General features: G+C 41.8%; 1 protein-coding gene and 1 non-coding gene across 2 annotated transcripts in view; one reads left to right on the top strand and one right to left on the bottom strand.

Annotated features, from left to right (window-relative positions):
- The window catches only part of LOC112230781 (tumor necrosis factor receptor superfamily member 10A), a 36,577-nt gene extending 33,255 nt beyond the window's left edge, over positions 1-3,322 (top strand). The window contains exon 10 of the mRNA XM_024397066.2: positions 700-3,322. Within this exon, the coding sequence (XP_024252834.1) occupies positions 700-1,001 (302 nt within the window). The 3' untranslated portion in view covers positions 1,002-3,322. The remainder of the gene's footprint in view (positions 1-699) is intronic.
- An 8,491-nt stretch (positions 3,323-11,813) lies between these two features.
- On the bottom strand, positions 11,814-11,885 carry trnaa-ugc. The gene has a single exon. It is a non-coding gene; the product is annotated as a tRNA-Ala (tRNA).
- Between the last annotated feature and the right edge of the window lie 11,629 nt (positions 11,886-23,514).

Raw genomic sequence — 23,514 nt, forward strand, 5'->3', positions numbered from 1 at the left:
GTTATGATACAGCCTGGATTTGAACAAGTGTGTCTGTAGTGACGCCTCTAGCGCTAAGATGCAGTGTCTTAGACCACTGTGCCACTCAGGACCCCAATACACAAATGTACAGATAAAAAGGACAACTTAACATTCCACAAACATAGACCCAAAACTAGACATGACATTGGCTGGGACCAAACTTAACATTCCACAAACATAGACCCAAAACTAGACATGACATTGGCTGGGACCAAAACTAGACATGACATTGGCTGGGACCAAACTTCAACATAAAGAAAAAAGACGAATAAAGACAAAACCACCAATTTACATACATTTACACAAACATTCTTGACCGCCACAGATTCTTAAATAGATAATAGTTGATGCGGAGCACCATTAAATCAGTGCAGGACTGTACATGTTTGTCTATAGAAAGCTCTCTTATTGTTGTTTTGGCTGCTTACCTTTTTAAAATGTATTATTTAAAGTGCAATAATAATTCAAAGGAAATATCATGACAAAGAGTTATGTTTTCTAAGACAATGGCTGGGAGTTTTTCTCCTGATGACTGGTTCAGGAAAAAAGTTTGAATCTTAGTTAGTGTCTATAACTAGAGCCCATATTTTCTTGGTGGTCAGGAAAAGAGGAAAAACTCCCCTATTTCTGATATCAGCAACAATGAACCAAGGTACCATTTCTCCTTTCTCTCCCCAGGGGATGAGACGTCCCTGAAGAAGAGCTTTGACCTCTTCGATGAGTGCCTGGACGTGCGGATCCACAACAAGTTTTTCCGCTACATCGGCGTCCATGACAACCACATCAAGATGGCAGAGAGTGCCCCCCCTAGCGACAAGGTGTATGACCTGCTGAAGAACTGGATGCAGAAGGAGGGCCTGAAAGCGGACATCAACTCCCTGCTCCAGGCCCTTCTCAGTCTGGACCAGAGGCGCTCCGCTGAGAGCATTGCCTTCGCTGCCATCCAGAAGGGCTACTACAAACATGCAGACATGCCCTGACACCCCCAGCCCACTGGGGGGCGCTGCCTCAGAGACGTGTGGATTGAGATTAAATAAAAAAACATTGATGAAAGACAACGTCAACTCTTATCGGCCTAATTGGCCTGATGTATTCTGCCTATATGCCTGTGCCTCTAAAACAACACCAATGGAGGAGTTGGAGATAAACAATGTTGTCTTTTGAATATCTGCCAATATGGTCTGGTGTATTTGGCCTAAAGGCCCGTGCTTTCTAAAACAAAATATGGGTCTGGAGCTCAGCTTTGACCTCCATGATTTTACGCCCCACCCCTTCTCTCTGAGCGACTGACATGGCTTATAGGCCAATACCGAACCCTGGGACAGGGACATACACTGGTTTGTAGGAGTGGCATTAGCTTGCGCGTTCCTATGCCCAGGCGTTGCTGACGCCTGCCAGATATTACAATGCCTGGATAGGTATTTTAAGTATCAGCAAATCACAACATATGTTATACCAATCTGTCAGTCGATGACACAGTTGATGGCGTGGCACGCAACCATTGGTTGGTGCATGTAACGTCTGAGCAAGGGAACGCAACCACTATGTCACTGATACTGCGTCTACTTGATGCACTGGCCTCTGGCACGTGTAGGGTTTAGAGATACAGGTAACAAATGCCCATATTAGGCAGAAGGTTATATGTTTGAAGTACAGGTAGAGATAGGCCATTTAAGCATAATGCTGTTAAAAATTACAGTAAAATACAGATCATATTGTACTATGTTAGTTTAAAATGCAGGTTGGTATGAGTCATGACCATATTAGAAGTATTTTAGCCAAAGTTAGATATGGTCCATTTTAATATTTGCATATTTGTGTGTAAATATGTGTTATACGGTAGTCCATTACTGTTACTGTTTTGTTTTTTGAAGTTTCAGAATTCGTTTATGATTTAAAACGTGCCATAGGCTCATTTAAAGTGTATAAGTGCAGGCAAGGGCGAAGATTTTTTTTTATTTTTTTTATGCATAAATGACTAAACTGAATGTTTTATAGACTGCGTTTTTAGTTATTTCGTTTTTCAGTGTTGATGCGTTCTCACACAGCACTTGTTGGAAGGAGTTTCCGTAACTATTTCTTTTGTTAGTCAAATGTTTCTCAAACATTTCCCACAAACACTCAGAGCCCTCAAGGTTTCATAGCTGCTTTATTTATTGACATATTTATTTTTTTGACTGAGATCAAATAGACAGACAGGAGTGGCTGACCTGCATTTGGGGTTCATCCTGTCCTGCTCGATGGCGCCCCACTGATTAAAGACTATGTTCAGTCAGTGCACATACTGTCAAAGAAGTTCATAGTTACAGTATATATGCCATTTCTGCACATTATTCAGTCAAGGTGGTCATCATAAGGTCACTTTTGTAATTATGCTTAACTCAACATTTGTGGACTATTGAAAAGCGTTTTTCTCTCTGCCTGATTCACACTGTACTTTTCACATTGTCCAGTATAGCTCTGCCCGGGTTTGGCTCAGTAGTGTGAAAAGGGTAATAATGTATTGATAAAAAGTTGGACTCCTTTATACATGTCAACAAAGACATGAATATACAGGTACGCAAAGCACGTTGTTTCTCATTGTTTGGCTCTGTCAAGAAGATGAAGGAAAGCTTTTCTGGATATTTAAGTCCAAGTTATTTTTTATTTTCTGAAAAGTCCAAGTGTATTTCCTGTAGCATCCTTTGTACATACATTACCAAGAGTGGATTTATGTGCTTCACATTATATATATATAGAGAGTTTTATTAACAAAAAAAAAAAGCCTTAAAGCTGAAGGAATACTAGTATATGATATCATACTATATATCATACTAAGTATGAGCACATTAAACTTGGTTTAGCCCCTTTTTCCCTCTAGTCTAGTGGCTACACTTATGTAAAAGAGCGAAGAATCCTTTTTTTTTGTTTTTTAAGCTGACAGATTTGAAGCTACAGTGCTGGCACTGCCATCTATTGACGGACAATGAAAAAACAGCCTGCATCAATTTCTAATTCTTCTTAATGCTTTTCTACCACCATTTTTTAACACACCTCTTCCATTATAATATTACCTTTGAGACGGCTTTTGGCTCTTTTTTTCATGAACTTTTAGGAGTTAGGATTATACATTGGCGTTCATATCATGTTTGCGCTGTGGCGGTCTCACACCTCACTTCTGTTTATTTAGTTGCATAGCTCAAAAAACATTTTCTCCCTTCGACAATTGTTTGCTAGTGTCTGGATTTCAGATAAGAATGTGTCAAAGCCATTGTGTTTGTTTAATGTCCGTTTGAAATAAACATTTTGTACAAATATCCCATCTTTGCCTTATGTATCGAATCTTGTATTAAAGGGATAGTTTACCCAAATTATAAAATGACACATTGGTTTCCTTACCCTATAAGCATAAGGTATAACAGCAATTCATGCTTTGGTTTAGTTTCCCTGGCAATATTTCCGCATGCTAACATTTTAGCACTTGTGGCACAAATCCCATTCAAGTCATTGGACTTGAAGGCATGGATTGCTGTCATACCTTGTCCATAGACTGCTTACAGGGTAAGGAAACCAATATGTAATTTGCATATTTTGTATTTCAAAACTGAATAACTTGAATAATTCATTCCAAATTATTTTAATACTTGCACTCAGTGGTTTTGTATATTACACAACAATGTGTGAAAGAATGGCGTATTAAGTATTTAAGAATATTGTTATATACTGAGAATTGATGAACTATTTGTTTCATAATTGCAATAAACTAGCTTGCTATTGTGTACTTGCTGGCGGCACAAGCAACACTGGTTAACATAATGTCCTGGACCAGAGCTAGTGTGCCAAAGAGTGCATTGAGATGGTGGGCAGATAAGATTGTCCCTTGACTAATATATATATGTGTGTGTGTGTGTGTGTGTGTGTGTGTGTGTGTGTGTGTGTGTGTGTGTGTGTGTGTGTGTGTGTGTGTAACCCCTCCCCCAAAAAAGCAAATACCTTACTGTTGTACTTTAAGACATGGTCAGTCAATCCGGAAAATTTAAAGAACTTTGAAAGTGGAAGTGCTGCAAACAATTTAGCTTAGGATTCTTTACACCATACACAGATGGGAGCTGTGGGTCTGATTGCAACGGATTCAAATGCATTTCAAATTGATCTTTACCACACAAGACAATCTTAGGGTCATCCTCACTGTAAACCGTCTGAGCATTAGACTCTTCAATCAAACAGAACAGTTCATCAAATACACACAGACCACTAGTTGCCTGGCAGGGAACAAGCCTTTTGTCCACCACGATGTAGTAGTTGTCCAATCTTGCTCCGTCTTCTTCCGACGGCTAGAGGGTAAGGCTGTCGACCATCAAGATGGTCAACAAGATGGTCTACAATGCTGCAGCATGACTGCAACACAAAGGGTTTTTTAAGTCACTCTCCACATGTTAAGACAAAGAGACAACCCAAAATAATGAATTACACACCAATTACTGTATCATCTTTCCTTATGAAAGTGCACTAGCCTGCCCACAGCATCACTGGCACTGATCTTGGTCCTCTTCCCTCCTGCTGGTGGTGGGAGGAGATGAAGCAGCAGCAGCAGGGAGGACATATCCTTGTTCCAGTCTGAGGGCAAGAAAAGGCAAAACACCCCAAATCACAAAACAATATCACTGAGTTTGAAACATTGTGCTACTCACGAGATAATCCACTTACTGGTTTGCCTGTCATTCTCTGGCAGTTTTTCTGCAGACTTCAGGAGGCGACGCAAATCGGTGGTCATCGTCAGGGATTTTGTCAGTTTGATGACTTTGGGCTTCAATACAATGTCCCACTTTTCAAGGAGCTTAGAGGATGTTTCATCGTCGAACATCAGCAAAAGGTCCTGATTCACCTAAAACAAAGTGGATCAACTCAACTTCATGACCAACACAAAATCATGTTCTCAATCAGACAAGTAGCCTACTGTTCTGATTCCAAGACATACTACATCACTCACCAATCCTTTGATGTCCAGAAACCTGGACATCAAACTGGTCACCAAACTGTTCCTGGATTGTTGGGAGAAGTTGCTCTCGGAGGATGTGTTGGTACCATTCTTTATTCATGGCTGTGTTCTTAGGCAAAATTGTGAGTGAGCCCACTCCCTTGGCTGAGAAGCAACCCCACACATGAATGGTCTCAGGATGCTTTACTGTTGGCATGACACAGGACTGATGGTAGCGCTCACCTTGTCTTCTCTGGACAAGCTTTTTTCTGGATGCCTCAAACATTCGGAAAGGAGATTCATCAGAGAAAATGACTTTACCCAAGGTCAACAGCAGTCCAATCCCTGTACCTTTTGCAGAATATCAGTCTGTCCCTGATGGTTTTCCTAGAGACAAGTGGTTTCTTTGCTGCCCTTCTTGACATCAGGCCATCCTCCAAAAGTCTTTGCCTCACTGTGCGTGCAGATGCACTCACACCTGCCTGCTGCCATTCCTGAGCAAGCTCTGTACTGGTGGTGCCCTGATCCCGCAGCTGAATCAACTTTAGGAGACGGTCCTGGCGCTTGCTGGACTTTCTTGGGCGCCCTGAAGCCTTCTTCACAACAATTGAACCGCTCTCCTTGAAGTTCTTGATGGTCCGATAAATGGTTGATTTAGGTGCAATCTTACTGGCAGCAATATCCTTGCCTGTGAAGCCCTTTTTGTGCAAAGCAATGATGACGGCACATGTTTCCTTGCAGGTAACCATGGTTGACCGAGGAAGAACAATGATTCCAAGCACCACCCTCCTTTTGAAGCTTCCAGTCTATTGTTCGAACTCAATCAGCATGACAGAGTGATCTCCAGCCTTGTCCCCGTCAACACTCACACCTGTGTTAACGAGAGAATCACTGACATGATGTCAGCTGATCCTTTTGGATCATGGCTAGCAGGGCTGAAATGCAGTGGAAATGTTTTCTTGGGATTCAGTTAATTTGCATGGCAAAGAGGGACTTTGCAATTAATTGCAATTCATCTGATCACTCTTCATAACATTCTGGAGTATATGCATATTGCCATCATACAAACTGAGGCAGCAGACTTTGTGAAAATGAATATTTGTGTCATTCTCAAAACTTCTGGCCACGACTGTATACATTCATGTTATTTGATATCATTATTTTCATTGTGAAAATTGAAAAAAGGGGCGTATCCTGAAGAGGTTTTTAAGCAATGTGATAACCCATGTGTTTGATAACCACGACCTCCCTGGCAATGCAGGTCGTGGTCAGGATGCTGGTTGCTATGGCAGTCACCTGGAGGAATGGTACCAGCTTGCAGAGAAAACCATAGAGGGTAATCCAGAGAGGGAAATTAATTAGAGGGGCTACATACCTGTGGTAGTTAACCAGAATAGGAAGTGTGCTATGATGGCCTCTCTATTTATGGTTTAAGTGATTTTATTTGTGTGAGCAAATTGGATAACATTTTTAATAGCCAGTATGGTCTGATTAGGGGTAGCCATGGATTGAGAAGATGAGTCTCAGTCAGAGGAATCCATTCATCCTAAATCACTAATTGATCCTTTAACACCCTGACTGCAATATGCCAGAGCACAGCCTCTAGGTCCATCTGTGAAGAGACAAATGTATTGTAGAACATAAAGAGGGGCGATGGTAAAGAACATCATCAGAGGGTAGCCTACTCTCATGTTGAGTACGACACGTTATGAACAGCAGATCACCACTAGATCTAACTTCGGTACAATCTGTCCTATGTAGTGTTCACCAACTTGATTGAGACTCATAGGAAGACCTCAGGCCTCAGAGAATTTTCCTGTGTGGAACATTCAAACACCTAACTTTGTCACAAAATACCCTTTTTCAAATGTTGGAGAGGTGAAAATGTCTTGGAAATGACTAACATTATGTATCAAAATGAATCCTTCTCTCTAAAAATCAGAAATTTCATATAATTTGGTAAAAGTGGGTGGAGTTGTAATGTGCTAAATTGATTTTTTTCCAGCCTCGTACTAAAATACCAATTGATGCACTGTGAATTAGGGGTAATTCACAATGAATATTGCAGCGATTCTGCAGGAGTGTGAGAGATGCCTGGGCGAGGCAGTACAAAACAAATGCTTCAAGAAAGATGTCCCCCTTGGGGAAGTGGTCAACAGTCTTATCAACCGCAGTTTTATAACGATGACTGAACTTCTTTCAAGCCCCTTCACGCGCTCACCCAGGCTTCCATATGAGGTCATCCCACTGCTGACACAATTGCAGCAATTTGGAGGCAGAGTGTGAGACATCTGTGGCTAATGGTCTTATCAACGCCAAGATCTCATCAACATACTGTTGCTCATAACAAACCATACTCATTGTCGTCATCACTGTCATCGTTATCAAATCAAATCAAATCAAATTTTATTTGTCACATACACATGGTTAGCAGATGTTAATGCGAGTGTAGCGAAATGCTTGTGCTTCTAGTTCCGACAATGCAGTAATAACCAACAAGTAATCTAACTAACAATTCCAAAACTACTGTCTTATACACAGTGTAAGGGGATAAAGAATATGTACATAAGGATATATGAATGAGTGATGGTACAGAGCAGCATAGGCAAGATACAGTAGATGATATCGAGTACAGTATATACATATGAGATGAGTATGTAAACAAAGTGGCATAGTTAAAGTGGCTAGTGATACATGTATTACATAAGGATGCAGTCGATGATATAGAGTACAGTGTATACGTATGCATATGAGATGAATAATGTAGGGTAAGTAACATTATATAAGGTAGCATTGTTTAAAGTGGCTAGTGATATATTTACATCATTTCCCATCAATTCCCATTATTAAAGTGGCTGGAGTTGAGTCAGTGTCATTGTCAGTGTGTTGGCAGCAGCCACTCAATGTTAGTGGTGGCTGTTTAACCCTCTGATGGCCTTGAGATAGAAGCTGTTTTTTATCAGTCTCTCGGTCCCAGCTTTGATGCACCTGTACTTACCTCGCCTTCTGGATGATAGCGGGGTGAACAGGCAGTGGCTCGGGTGGTTGATATCCTTGATGATCTTTATGGCCTTCCTGTAACATCGGGTGGTGTAGGTGTCCTGGAGGGCAGGTGGTTTGCCTCCGGTGATGCGTTGTGCAGACCTCACTACCCTCTGGAGAGCCTTACGGTTGAGGGCGGAGCAGTTGCCGTACCAGGCGTTGATACAGCCCGACAGGATGCTCTCGATTGTGCATCTGTAGAAGTTTGTGAGTGCTTTTGGTGACAAGCCGAATTTCTTCAGCCTCCTGAGGTTGAAGAGGCGCTGCTGCGCCTTCTTCACGATGCTGTCTGTGTGAGTGGACCAATTCAGTTTGTCTGTGATGTGTATGCCGAGGAACTTAAAACTTGCTACCCTCTCCACTACTGTTCCATCGATGTGGATAGGGGGGTGTTCCCTCTGCTGTTTCCTGAAGTCCACAATCATCATCGTCACCATCATCATCATCACTTTCTCAATTTATTAAGATCTCTCACCCAGGTCACTTCCAGACATGAGCCCATTTAACTGCCAGCCTATGTAACTTGTCCAAGAAAATGAGGCTCGCAGGTTTTTCTTTTTGCAGATTCTCAATTTACTAAATGTTTAACCGGTTTGGTACAGCAGGATAATAATCCTGCAGCAACAGGAAATGTGAATTATTATGTGGATTAAAATTAATGGAAATTGTTGTAGGGGTTGATATTTTTCGTAAGGGAAAATCAAGTCTGAAATTTCAATGTGGAAACTTAAGAAGCCTTTTAAACCCCAGTACGACCAAGGAGCTGATCGTGGACTGCAGGAGAAAGAGGGGAGAGCACGGCTCCATCAACATCGACGGGGCTGTTGTGGAGCGTGTCGAGAGCTTCAAGTTCCTTGGCGTCCACACCACTAAGGACTTAACATGTTCCAAATACACCCGCACAGTCGTGAAGAGGGCACGGCAGCGCCTCTTCTCTCTCATGACGCTGAAAAAATACGTATAGCAAATGCACTGCCCTTGACCGCAAAGCGCTACAGAGTGTGGTGCGGACAGCCTAGTACATCACTGGGGCCGATGTCCCTGCCATCCAGCACCTCTTTATCAGGCGGTTTCAGAGGAAGTCCTGAAAATTTGGCAAAGACTCAAGCCATAGACTGTTCACTCTGCTACCATCCGGCAAACAACGTCTATTCGTAAGACTTCTAAGTAGCCATAAGACTGCAAAATAGTTAATTAAATGGATACCAGGACTATCTGCACTGACCCTTTCTTGCACATACACACTATATACACACTAAACAGACACTCACACAACACCCCACACACACACACACGCAAACCAACACAACACAAACACATATACACACACATGTACACACACTTTTACACTCACCATATACTACTGCTACACTGTTATTTATTTTACTCCTATTATCCTGATCTATCCTGATGTCTATGTAGCACATGGGGATGTTTGAAACTTAAGTGTCCCCACTTGCGGCAGCGAATATCTAGCTTTTGTGATGCTGAAGGAGGGCGGTCACGTGTGCTAGCAAGGCAGAGGTCCCGAGTTCGTGCCAGGTATAGGCCGAATTGGGAGTGGTACTCCCTAAGCAAGCAGCTTGACATCCTTTACGCCTAGTTACTTTACCATGCCTTCATGTACATATCTACCTCAAAAGCCTTGTACCCTGCACATTGATCAGGTACTGGTACTCCCTGTAAAGCTCCATTCTTGTGTATTTTATTTGGCGCATGTGACAGATAAAATTCGATTTGATTTAGTGTGTCTTAGAAAAAAGGGTTCCAAAAGGGTTCTTTGTGGAGGGATAGGATTCTACCAAGAACCGTTTTTATCTGAAGAACCCTTTTTGGAAGACAACAATTCTTCGTGAGGCAAAGAGTTCTACCTAGAAACCTTTTCATCCTAAGAACCGTTTTCATTTAATAATTGTTTGGAAGGGAAGAAGGATTATTTGGAAGGGGGAGAAGGGTTCTACATAGAACATCAGGAGTTTGAGTAATCTGATCATTTTAAAAAGATAAGTGGGAATGTTTTAAACTGTACCTACGCACAAAGCGAAAACAAGTTTTTAGATTAAAAAAAAAATATTTAAAAAAAAATGTTATTTACAGAAGTTAATATGTGAAAAAAGTCAAGGGGTCTGAATACTTTCCCAAATGCACTGTACATCTGGCATTGCCTTAATCATGTTACATATACAGTACAGACATAGCTGACATCTTTGCATAAAGAGTATTTTCTGTGATTTTATTGAGCGGAGAGTAGGAGAAAAGAAGGGACTATATTGTATATGGCACACAGCAAATTGGCCAGTTTTACCTAGTGTTGATTTTTCAGTGTAATTTATAATGTTGATTCAGGAGTTAAATGAAGTGGTGTACACTTAATGGTGTAAAATAACCCTAGTGTTGTTGTGTTGTTGTTAATAACCAGAGTTGAGTGTGATTGTGTCATTTTTACTCTTTGATTAGTAAAACGCTCAAAACCATGCCATCATTAGCATATTTCCCAGCAGGCTCTACTACAGGTTGATTTTCAGAATTGTTTCAATATCTGTATTTTTTCCATGTAATCATTGGTTGATTAATCTTATGCTACACAAAGATGAATAACATACATTTTCTAAACAAATCCAATCTGTTAGTAGTGAGACGTATTGCACCCATTACTGAAATAGTTGCTCCAGTTGATTTAGATCATTCCATTAGTCAATTTCCCTATCCTAGTAGTCATTCTGAATGCAGGTTGTGGGTGATTAAAAATGCCAATTGTTGGATATCCTCAATCTGTCTGGATTCCAATAGGAATTACGCATAACTTTGCATCCAGCATAATGTGATTTGCAGGCCTGATGTCACCTGTAAAACCAGGAGTTTCCTAACACCGCTCTGTTAGGTTATATCTAGGCCCTCAAAGAAATACCTTATAATTTGCAATGTTGTGTCATAAAGAGTTTAATTTTAAAGTCTAATAAGGCTGGTGGAACCAGCCTCAAAGATAAAAGGGTTCTCTGAGAACCCATCATGGAGTGTTGTAGGATAAAGAGGATAAAATAGTTATTAGTAGAACAGTTTACTCCTTCATAGAGGGTTCTAGAACCATTTACACGTGATTCTATGAAGAACCCTACATAGAGAGCTATAGGTAGAAACCTCTGCAAGGGGTTCTACCTAGCACCAAAAAGGTTTCCCCTATGGGGACAAACAGAAGAGCCCTATAAGGTTCTACTTAGCACAGTGTATAGTCTTATGACTGTGCATAGAGTCAGTGCAAGATAGTGTCCTGCTCCCTCTGTTAAAACTGTATCATGATAATTTAGCCTACTATACACTATTATTCTCTTCGCTATGAAAATTGGTTGCGTTTTGTGAAACGTTTAATTAAATTTAGTTGCCATATAAGGATAGCCCATGTGTCTTCATCAATCTCAGTGGTCTTTGTTTATGCAGAGAGGGAGCCCCTGGTGGTCACAATTTGACAATGCACAAGTAAATAAACAAAGCTGTGCGGGTTGTTTACATATCTTGTTGGCTAATAAAACTTATCAATGCTAATGCTGGGGGCGGCAGGTAACCTAGTGGTTAGCGGTTGCCATATCGAATCCCCGAGCTGACAAGGAAAACATTTGTCGTTCTTCCCCTGAACAAGGCAGTTCCAAGGCAGTCATTGTAAATATGAATTTGTTAACTGACTTGCCTAGTTAAATAAAGGTTAAATAAAAAATAAAACAAATAGTAAATGCACAATCGAAATATTATTTGCGAAATTATAAACTAAAGGAACCTTATTTTGGGGGAAAATTATTCATGGAGATGCCGGGGATTGAACCCGGGGCCTCATACATGCAAAGCATGCGCTCTACCACTGAGCTACATCCCCTTCCACGTAAATGAAGGGAAATTAAGGCAATACAAATATAAGCCCACAAATAGGTACACTAAAAGAATAATAAAAATATCCAATAATCATTCAAACTGTATCGCTTTTCAGTTGCTATTTCCCCCCACACCCCTCCCAGATATAGTTAGTTGCCTACGGACGAAAACGGCAATTTTCCACAACCTTCTCCACAAGATGGCAGTAAGGCCGTTTTCTCCATACTAACGTTACATAACAACCTCAAAGCTTGATTTCACCAGATATTTTATATCGGTGTTATCAAATATTTCTGGTTAAATCAAACTATGTTTCTCCTCTTCCTCTCTGATTATATATAACAAAAACCTATTGTAGAAGGTGGGAAAGGTTTCTTTGATTATTTCACTTTTAGAATGTAGAAGCTATATGTTACCTAGTTGACCATTTTTACATCACATCAATCAGGCAGGAAATTTATTTTTATTTCTTTATTTTTTTCACCTTTATTTAACCAGGTAGGGAAGTTGAGAACAAGTTCTCATTTACAATTGCGACCTGGCCAAGATAAAGCAAAGCAGTTCGACACATACAACGACACAGAGTTACACATGGAGTAAAACAAACATACAGTCAATAATACAGTATAAACAAGTCTATATACAATGTGAGCAAATGAGGTGAGATAAGGGAGGTAAAGGCAAAAAAAAGGCCATGGTGGCAAAGTAAATACAATATAGCAAGTAAAACACTGGAATGGTAGATTTGCAATGGAAGAATGTGCAAAGTAGAAATAAAAATAATGGGGTGCAAAGGAGCAAAATTAATTAATTAATTAAATACAGTAAGGAAAGAGGTAGTTGTTTGGGCTAAATTATAGGTGGGCTATGTACAGGTGCAGTAATCCGTGAGCTGCTCTGACAGTTGGTGCTTTAAGCTAGTGAGGGAGATAAGTGTTTCCAGTTTCAGAGATTTTTGTAGTTCGTTCCAGTCATTGGCAGCAGAGAACTGGAAGGAGAGGCGGCCAAAGAAAGAATTGGTTTTGGGGGTGACTAGAGAGATATACCTGCTGGAGCGTGTGCTACAGGTGGGAGATGCTATGGTGACCAGCGAGCTGAGATAAGGGGGGACTTTACCTAGCAGGGTCTTGTAGATGACATGGAGCCAGTGGGTTTGGCGACGAGTATGAAGCGAGGGCCAGCCAACAAGAGCATACAGGTCGCAAAGGTGGGTAGTATATGGGGCTTTGGTGACAAAATGGATTGCACTGTGATAGACTGCATCCAATTTGTTGAGTAGGGTATTGGAGACTATTTTGTAAATGACATCGCCAAAGTCGAGGATTGGTAGGATGGTCAGTTTTACAAGGGTATGTTTGGCAGCATGAGTGAAGGATGCTTTGTTGCGAAATAGGAAGCCAATTCTAGATTTAACTTTGGATTGGAGATGTTTGATATGGGTCTGGAAGGAGAGTTTACAGTCTAACCAGACACCTAAGTATTTGTAGTTGTCCACATATTCTAAGTCAGAGCCGTCCAGAGTAGTGATGTTGGACAGGCGGGCAGGTGCAGGTAGGGATCGGTTGAAGAGCATGCATTTAGTTTTACTTGTATTTAAGAGTAATTGGAGGCCACGGAAGGAGAGTTGTATGGCATTGAAGCTTGCCTGGAGGGTTGTTAACACAGTGTCCAAAGAAGGGCCAGAAGTATACAGAATGGTGTCGTCTGCGTAGAGGTGGATCAGAGACTCACCAGCAGCAAGAGCGACCTCATTGATGTATACAGAGAAGAGAGTCGGTCCAAGAATTGAACCCTGTGGCACCCCCATAGAGACTGCCAGAGGTCCGGACAGCAGACCCTCCGATTTGACACACTGAACTCTATCAGAGAAGTAGTTGGTGAACCAGGCGAGGCAATCATTTGAGAAACCGAGTCTGCCGATGAGGATGTGGTGATTGACAGAGTCGAAAGCCTTGGCCAGATCAATGAATACGGCTGCACAGTAATGTTTCTTATCGATGGCGGTTAAGATATCGTTTAGGACCTTGAGCGTGGCTGAGGTGCACCCATGACCAGCTCTGAAACCAGATTGCATAGCAGAGAAGGTATGGTGAGATTCGAAATGGTCGGTCATCTGTTTGTTGACTTGGCTTTCGAAGACCTTAGAAAGGCATGGTAGGATAGATATAGGTCTGTAGCAGTTTGGGTCAAGAGTGTCCCCCCCTTTGAAGAGGGGGATGACCGCAGCTGCTTTCCAATCTTTGGGAAAGCAGCTGCGGTCATCCCCCTCTTCAAAGGGTTTGCTGAGTTCTAGAACGGGTGACATTGAAGGTCAGGAGGAACCGTCTGCTGCAAGAGGTATTCAAATATTTTGCTGCTCTAAACAGTCCAAATACTCCAAGAAATGAGTTTACACAACTAGATATCATTTTATGAAGAATCCTCTTTTTCATATGTTTACTGCTTGGTTTATACTTCTTGTAAAACACAAGATCAGTGTTTAGGCCCAACCAAATGGTCAGCAGAAATTGACTTCACTGAAGACCAGGGGCAGTTGGGCCCAAGGACCACTGATGAACCATTCACCATGAAGGAGATAACACAAGGTGCAGATATATTAGTCTACATGAAGACTAGCCTATTTGCATACTCACTAAGTGATTTATAAGTCATACTAAGGATGGATGATATACTGTATATTATAGGTGATCTGGTGCTTTGCCAAACATTTATATTTGTTTATTTTTTATTTAACTAGGCAAGTCAGTTAAGAACACAGTCTTATTTACAATGATGGCCTACCAACAGGCAAAAGGCCTCCTGCGGGGACAGGGCCTGGGATTCAAAATAAAAAATCTATACAATACTGTATAAATATAGGACAAAACACACATCACAACGAGAGACAACACAACACTACATAAAGCGAGACCTAAGACAACAACATAGCAAGGCAGCAACACATGACAACACAGCATGGTAGCAACACAACATGGCAGCAGCACAAAACATGGTACAAACATTATTGGGCACAGACAACAGCACAAGGGGCATGAAGATAGAAAAAAAGCACCTATAACTACCTATTTACCATTTCAAGTTTCGAGTTTTAATGTCACATGCACAAGTACATTGAAATGCCTTTCTTGCAAACTCAAAACGCAACAATGCACCCCATTTAGACATTTGCTTTTTGTATATGGGTGTTATAAAGGATTTATGAAGGCTTCATTAAGTTTATTACTGTAGTTTAAAATAGGATCATGAATTCAAAGGATTTCTTTCCAATCATAAAACTTACACTGCTCTCACCAGAGCGTTATATGTTTCCAAAAGTATGTTTCCATTCAGCCACAAGAGCATTAGTGAGGTAGGGCACTGATGTTTTGAAATTAGCCCTGGCTTGCAGTTGGCGTTCCAATTCATCCTAAAGGGATTCGATGGGGTTAAGGTCAGGGTTCTGTGCAGGCTGTTACGGAGTCTAGTTGATAGGTAATCGACTCGCTGGGCTGTTCCCTGGACACTGTGTGTAGGGATTTGTACAATGCTTGAACAAGGCTATTGAACTTGACATTGGTGTCCTTATTATTTTATTCAACATATCAAACTGAAACATGGTGTGGGATATGATTCATCATTCCAGAGAACGCATTTTCAGTGCTGCAGAGTCCAGTGGTGGTGAGCTTTACAACCACTCCAGCTGACAGCTGGTTTATTTTGTTCCCTCCATAGAATCATACACCAAACAAAGTTTGACCTTACATGTTACACCAATGGACTACCTCTCACTCTTTAATTCTCTCTCTCTCTCTCTTCCTCTACCTCCTCTCTCTCATAGGCTTATAGAGCAGCTGCAGGCATCTGTAAAGTCCCATAGACCAGCTGAGGAACAGTGGTGCTGGCCAGGGTAGCAGAGACCGGCCAACAGCCAACCCCAATGGCCAGCTGTCGTCTCTCATCGCTCAGAGAGAGATGGACCTGCAGGGCAGTGCATGTGTGTGTGTGTGTGTGTGTGTGTGTGTGTGTGTCAGTCACTGACCTTTTAAAATTTCTCAGGCTCTGAAACAGGATCAAAACAGAGAGAAGAGGAAATATGACAGACACTTGAAGGTTGGACGAATCAAATCAAATCAAATTTTATTAGGTCTCAAGCACTGAATACAACAGTGAAATGTTAACTTACGAGCCCCTAACCAACAGTGCAGTTTTAAAAAATACGGATAAGAATAAGAAATAAAAGTAACAAATAACTAAAGAGCTAAAGAACTAAAGAAATAACAATAGCAAGACGATATACATGGGGGTACCGGTACAGAGTCAATGTGCGGGGGGCACAGGTTAGTTGAGGTAATATGTATATGTAGGTAGAGTTATTAAAGTGACTATGCACAGAGAGTAGCAGCGGGGTAAAAGGAGCAATGCAAATAGTCTGAGTAGCCATTTGATTAGGTGTTCCAAAACAGGCATAAAAAAGCCAGACTACGGTTTGCAACTGTACATCGGGACAAAGATCATACTTTTTGGAGAAATGTCCTCTGGGCTGTTGAAACAAAAATAGAACTGTTTGGAGGAAAAAGGGGGAGGCTTGCAAGCCGAACAACACCATCCCAACCGTGAAGCACGGGAGTGGCAGCATCATGTTGTGGGGGTGCTTTGCTGCAGGAGGGACTGGTGCACTTCACAAAATAGATGGCATCATGAGGGTGGAAAATTATGTGGATATAATGAATCAACATCTCAAGACATTAATCAGGAAGTTAAAGCTTGGTTGCAAATGGGTCTTCCAAATGGACAATGACCTCAAGCATACTTCCAAAGTTGTGGCGAAATGGCTTAAGGACAACAAAGTCAAGGTATTGGAGTGACCATCACAAAGCCCTGACCTCAATCCTATAGAAAATGTGTGGGCAGAACTGAAAGGAAGGAGGCCCACAAACCTGACTCAGTTACACCAGCTCTGTTAAGAGGAATGGGCCAAAATTCACTCAACGTATTGTGGGAAGCTTGTGGAAGGCCTCCAGAATTGTTTGACCCAAGTTAAACAATTTAAAGGCAATGCTACCAAATACTAATTGAGTGTATGGAAACTTCTGACCAACTGGGAATGTGATGAAATAAATAAAAGCTGAAATAAATCGTTCTCTCAGCAGTTGTTCTGACATTTCACATTCTTAAAATAAAGTGGTGATCCTAATTGACCTAAGACAGGATTAACGGTCAGGAATTGTGAAAAACTGAGTTTAAATGTATTCATTTAAAGGTATATGTAAACTTCCGACTTCAACTGTATACAATAAGAAGTTTGAGTCTGGGAAATCACTGAATGCTGAATTCATCATGTTCGCTCGATATAACAAGAGGTGTGTGGTTGCACTGCTCCAAGTGAGGATAAATTATGCTACATTATGTTTATACATCTGCTCACAGAAGTTTTGGGAAAGATTTTTGAGTTTACTTATCAAAATATGGAGGACAGGAGTGCTTCCATCAGGATGGAAACATGCTGAGGTTTTGCCTTTTGTGAATCCTGGTAAAGATCCATCCAGTCCTGCTTGTTATAGACATATTGCACTTACATCAAATCTCTGTAAATTAATGGAAAAGTTGATTGTAGGAAGATGAATCTATTAGCTGGTGAATCTTTTTTTTTAACCTTTATTTAACTAGGGAAGTCGGTTAAGAACAAATTCTTATTTACAATGACGGCCTACCCCGGCCAAACCCTAACGACGCTCAATCATAATTTTGCACGCCCAAATTTTCAGTTTTTGATTTGTTAAAAAAGTTTGAAATATACAATAAATGTCGTTCCACTTCATGATTGTGTCCCACTTGTTGTTGATTCTTCACAAAAAAAAAAAAATACAGTTTTATATCTTTATGTTTGAAGCCTGAAATGTGGCAAAAGGTCGCAAAGTTCAAGGGGGCCGAATACTTTCGCAAGGCACTGTATGTTGGGACTCCGCATTAGTTTTGTGTAGTTTAAGATCTGGAATGTCAGAACATGAGGATTTGTGGTTAGACATAATGATGCTGTTGTTGGGGTTACAAAGAAATGGTATTGAAATTCAGTTCTGTTGGATGCCGGCTCATACAGGTGTTTATGAAAATGATATAGTAGATATCATAGCAAAACGAACAGTGAAAAAGAATATTGTGGATATACAGGTGCAGTTAGAAGGGAAATTATGGGATTTAATTCATCTTTGAAATTGATAGGGAAACATGGTACTGGATTGTGTAATTACTGTATATAGAGGAAACGGTTAACCATATTTTTGTGAAATGTACGAGGTAAATATGGGCCTCTCCCTTTTCGAATGGAGCCAAATACAGGCAAATCCTTGATGAGAACCTGCTTCAGAGGGCAAACGACCTCAGACTGGGATGACGATTTATGTACCAACAGGACAATGACCCAAAGCAACGCTGGAATGGCTTCAGAACAAGAATGTGAAAGTCAATGAATGACCCAGCCAAAGCCCAGACATGAATCCCATAAAAAATCAGTGGAAAGAATTGAAGATTGCTGTTCACCGCCTCTCCCCATCTAACAAAACAGGGCTTGAGAAAATCTGCAAGGAAGAATGGGAGAAAATCCCCAAATCCAGATGTGCAAAGCTGACACAGGACACAGACATACCCAAGACGTCTAAAAGCTGTAATCGCTGCCAAAATTGCTTCTATAAAATATTGACTCAGGCTAGTGAATACTTATGTAAATTAGAATTTCTGCATTTCATTCTCAAAACATTTCTAAAACTTTTCTAAAAACATGTTTTCACTTTGTCATTATGGGGTATTGTGTGCAGATGGGTGAGAAGAAAAATCGATCTTATCGATTTTGAATTCAGGCTGTAACAACAATGTGGCATAAGTCAAGGGTTATGAATACTTTCCAAAGGCACTGTTCTCCATTTGAACACTGAGCATAATATATGCAAGCACAGTACCCTCTGGGAGTTTCTCCCATTTCTTCTCTGTAGATCTTCTAAAGCTTTGTCAGGTTGGATGGGGAGCGTCGCTGCACAGCTATTTTCAGGTCTATCCTGAGAAGTTTGATCGGGTTCAAGTCCGGGCTCTGGCTGGGCCACTCTAGGACATTCAGAGACATGTCCCGAAGCCACTCCTGTATTGTCTTGGCTGTGTGCTTAGGGTTGGTGTCCTGTTGGAAGGTGAACCTTCGCCTCAGTCTTAGGTCCAGAGAGCTTTGGAGCAGGTTTTCATCAAAGGATCTCTCTGTACTTTACTCCGTTCATCTTTCCATCGATCATACTGACTAGTCTCCCAGTCCCTGCCACTGAAAAACATCTGCACAGCATGGTGCTGCCACCACCATGCTTCACCATAGGGGTGGTGCCATCCGGGATCTTTGAACTATTGGTTTGGGAGACCATGGAGGTACGTGTTTGGTTTGCATATTGAGTTTGATAGGCCCAGTATTGGTTGCCTTTGTTGTTTGGTTTGTGTGCTGCGTTGGAGAGATAATGGTTCGTTTCCAGGCCCTGCCTAGCCTGGAAACTCTTGTTCTACTTTCTGTTGGGAAGTCAGTCTGAGGAGGTGAGCAAATCGGCTGTGTACCTCGGTAGGAGATTTGTGTAGGGTAGTGGAACTTGCTACCCGGAGCTATAGCCTTTTTCCCCTGATAGGCTTAGCGACGTGTTTCAATTTTGGACATGTTGGGCATGGTTAAATGTTTGTTATTTTTGTGTGGTGTCTGTGGACTGAGCAGTTGTCTCGGGGGCACATCCGTGGCTTGGTGGAATTTGCCAGCATGCTGGGGAGTTCTATTTCCTTGCCAGCGGGCTACAGTGCGTAAATACCCACCGCAAATCTGCACGAAGACTAGGGTTGAGTTATTGTAGGTTTTGGGGAAGCTCCGTATCTCATCTCTCTTCTGTGGTGCTCAGGGTGATTGTCATTTCTCTGGTTGTGGTCTGATGTGCTCAGCAGAGGGGTTGAGCAAGATTATTTACTTATGACTATGGTGTCTCATGTATACAAGTTCATTCGCTTTCCATCAGAGGACCTGTTAGAATTATGAACTAAAGAACAGCTGTTGAAGATCGCTGAACACTACAAGGTTAAATGATTGAAATGAGTGAAATTCTGTTTCGTTGGAAGTGACTATGAATCGTTGGAAGTGACTATGAATCGTTGGAAGTGACTATGAATCGTTGGAAGTGACTATGAATCGTTGGAAGTGACTATGAATCGTTGGGAGTTGTAAAAATTAAGAAGGACCCTGATGTTCTTTTCGTTAGAGTTTGTAGCTGTTGGTCTTTTGTGCCATGTTCCTGAATGTTTACGTGACTGACCATTGTTTGGGGTTGTCATGTTCTATCTTTCCTGTCTGTTCCCTCCTGGTCTTGTGTTCTTCTTTCCTCTTAAATATTGCTTCCTATGTGCAAAGGTTGCTGAGGTCTGGGGAGAAGGAGGTTAGTTGGTGCAGGTGGAGGTGTGAACACATAACCCCTCATCAATTTGGGATGCAGAGGCTGTGTCAATTTGGGACGCAGGGGCTGTGTCAATTTGGGACGCAGAGGCTGTGTCAATTTGGGACGCAGAGGCTGTGTCAATTTGGGACGCAGAGGCTGTGTCAATTTGGGACGCAGTGCTGGTATGTTGTTCCGGGGTCCTTGTTGGTCCCCGGTTTTATGGGGGGGAATGTGACGACCCTCCCACTCTGTCTGCAGTATTATGTCTTTGTTCTTGTTTCCTTATTAGGATGCCGGTGGGCGGAGTTGAGAGGGTCGTCAGCTTCATGGGAAACACCTGGGCCAGGTGTCTCCCAGGATAAATAGACCTCTTCCACATTTATGGAGGAGACTCTCTCCATGCAGACACCTTTGTAGATTGTGTTGTGGTTCTTGGTGGCCTTTTGTTTGTTTGCTTTGGCACCTTTCAACACCCTGCATTATCACATTCATGCATGCAAAACACTCACACTACTGATTACTGATTACACACACCATTGTATATTTTCCTTAGTTGCTTTAGTTAATAAAGATATATTTTTGTTACTCCTTATCTCCACGTTGTCTCCCTTTGTTACGGGCTTTGAGCCGGTTCGTGACAACTTCTCACGAAATATATCTTGTCACGAAATACAATTTGTCACGAAATATATCTTTATTAACTAAAGCAACTAACTAGGCTTTTTAGGTGAGCTCTGATGCTGCTCTGTGATGAACAGTTCCCACTTTGTCAAAGGCAGGGGCACCAAATATTTAGCTTGTCCATTAGCAGCGTGCCCCTCCAGGGTGCTGTTGGAGAGACTCATCGCTGCGGCTCTCCACCCACATCCCGCCAGAAAATCATCTAACATAAATCATGCTGCAGATCGAGTATGTGGCCTTTTCTATAGCCTACAGGTTGGCGATAAAATGTATGATCGTGTAATGAGGCACGCTTTTTGCATCACGCACTTTCGCCGATCAAATAGCCTAACCTAAAATGGCACCCAATCAAATAAAAAATGTGCTGACATGTTAACACCATATCCTAAAAACAGGACAGGTCAAAGTAAAAATGGATAATATACAATGGACAATCAGGATACTCACAACTGCTGTCCAGGAGTTTCACCCTGTCGGCTAAATTGTCATGATCAGTGGTTAAGTTTGTATACGTATATTTTTTACGAGCTGATCACATCGAAAAAGAAAATAGCCTACTGCATTTCCCGTTGTGTAAACACATTGCAATGAGAATCAATAGGCTCAGGATAACTCCCATATGAAGTTGGGTGGCTGATATTCACAACTTAAAGCTGCAACATGTAACTTGTTGGGCATCCTGACCAAATTCACATAGAAATGTGAGGTATAGATCTCATTGAAAGAAAGTCTAAAAACAATCAACTTTTATTGGTCACATACACGTTTAGCAGATGTTATTGCGGGTATAGTGAAATTCTTGTTTCTAGTTCCAACAGTGCAGTAATATTTAACAATACACACAAACCTAAAAGTAAAAGAATGGAGTTAAGGAATATATAAATATTATGATGAACAATGTCGGAGTGGCATAGACTAAAATACAGTATATACATATGAGATGAGTAAAGCAAAAACGTGTTAACATTAAAGTGACTAGTGTTCACTTATTAAAGTGGCCAGGGATTTCAAGTCTATGTACATGGGGCAGCAGCCTGGATGATAGCAGGGTAAACAGGCAGTGACTCGGGTGGTTGTTTTCCTTGATGATCTTTTTGGCCTTCTTGTGACATCGGGAGCTGTAGGTGTCCTGGAGGCAGTGATGTGTACGCCGAGGAACTTTGAGTTTTCCACCTGCTCCTCTGCGGTCCCGTCGAAGTGGATAAAGGCGTGCTCCCTCTGCTGTTTCCTGAAGTTCACGATCAGCTCCTTTGTTTTGTTTACTTTGAGTGAGAGGTTATTTTTCTGGCACCACACTCCCAGGGCCCTCACCTCCTCCCTGTAGGCTGTCTCGTCATTGTTGGTAATCAGGCCTACTACTGTTGTGTTGATGATTGAGTTGAACAGGGAGTACTGGAGGGGGCTGGACACGCACCCTTGTGGGGCCCCTGTGTTGAGAATCAGCAAAGTGGTGGTGTTTAATACCTTCCAGCCAGGGGGCGGAACGTCAGGAAGTCCAGGATCCAGGGCCCCGAGCTTAATGATGAGCTTGGAGGGTACTATGGTGTTGAATGCTGAGCTTTAGTCAATGAACAGCATTCTTACATAGGTATTCCTCTTGTCCAGATGGGATAGGGTAGTGCGATGGTGATTGAATCATCTGTGGATCTATTGGGGTGGTAAGCAAATTGAAGTGCCTCTAGGGTGTCAGGTAAGGTAGAGGTGATATGATCCTTATTAACTAGCCTCTCATTTAGTTCAGTTACCTTTGCTTTCTTGGGTACAGGAACAATGGTGGACACCGTGAAGCAAGTGGGTACAGCAGATTGGGATAGGGAGAAGTTGAATATGTCCGTAAACACTCCAGCATGCTGGTCTGTGCATGCTCAGAAGATGCGGCTAGGGATGCCGTCTGGGCCGGCAGCCTTGCGAGGGTTAACAGGCTTAAAGGAGAGCCCACAGGGTAGGTTTTAAGGGTACAACACCTCCTATACACTTCCTGATAAACTCATTCACCGTATCCATGTATTTGTCAGTTATTCTCAGAGGCTACCCGGAACATATCCAAGTGTCCAAGTGATCAAAACAATCTTAAAGTGTGGCTTCCGATTGGTCAGACCAGCATTGAATAGTCCTTAGCACGGGTACTTCCTGTTTGAGTTTCTACCTATAGGAAGGGAGGAGCAAAATTGAGTCGTGATCAGATTTGCCGAAAGGGAGGGCGGGGGAGGGCCTTGTAGGCATTCCAAAATGCTAAGTAGCAGTGGTTTTCTCATATTGAGTGCTACAGTCAATGTGTTAGTAGAACCTCGGTAGAGTTTTCCTTAAATTTGCTTTGTTAAAATCCCCAGCTACAATAAATGCGCGACCTCAGGATATATGGTTTCCAGTTTGCATAAAGTCCGGTGAAGTTCTTTGAGGGCCGTCGTAGTATCTGCTTGAGGGGGAATATACACGGCTGTGACGATAACCAAAGAGAATTCTCTTGGGATGTAATAGGGTCTGCATTTGATTGTGAGGTATTCTAGGTCGGTAGACAAAAAGACTTGGGTTTCT

This window comes from Oncorhynchus tshawytscha, linkage group LG33 (genome assembly GCF_018296145.1).
Source record: "Oncorhynchus tshawytscha isolate Ot180627B linkage group LG33, Otsh_v2.0, whole genome shotgun sequence".
NCBI classification, from domain to species: domain Eukaryota; kingdom Metazoa; phylum Chordata; class Actinopteri; order Salmoniformes; family Salmonidae; genus Oncorhynchus; species Oncorhynchus tshawytscha.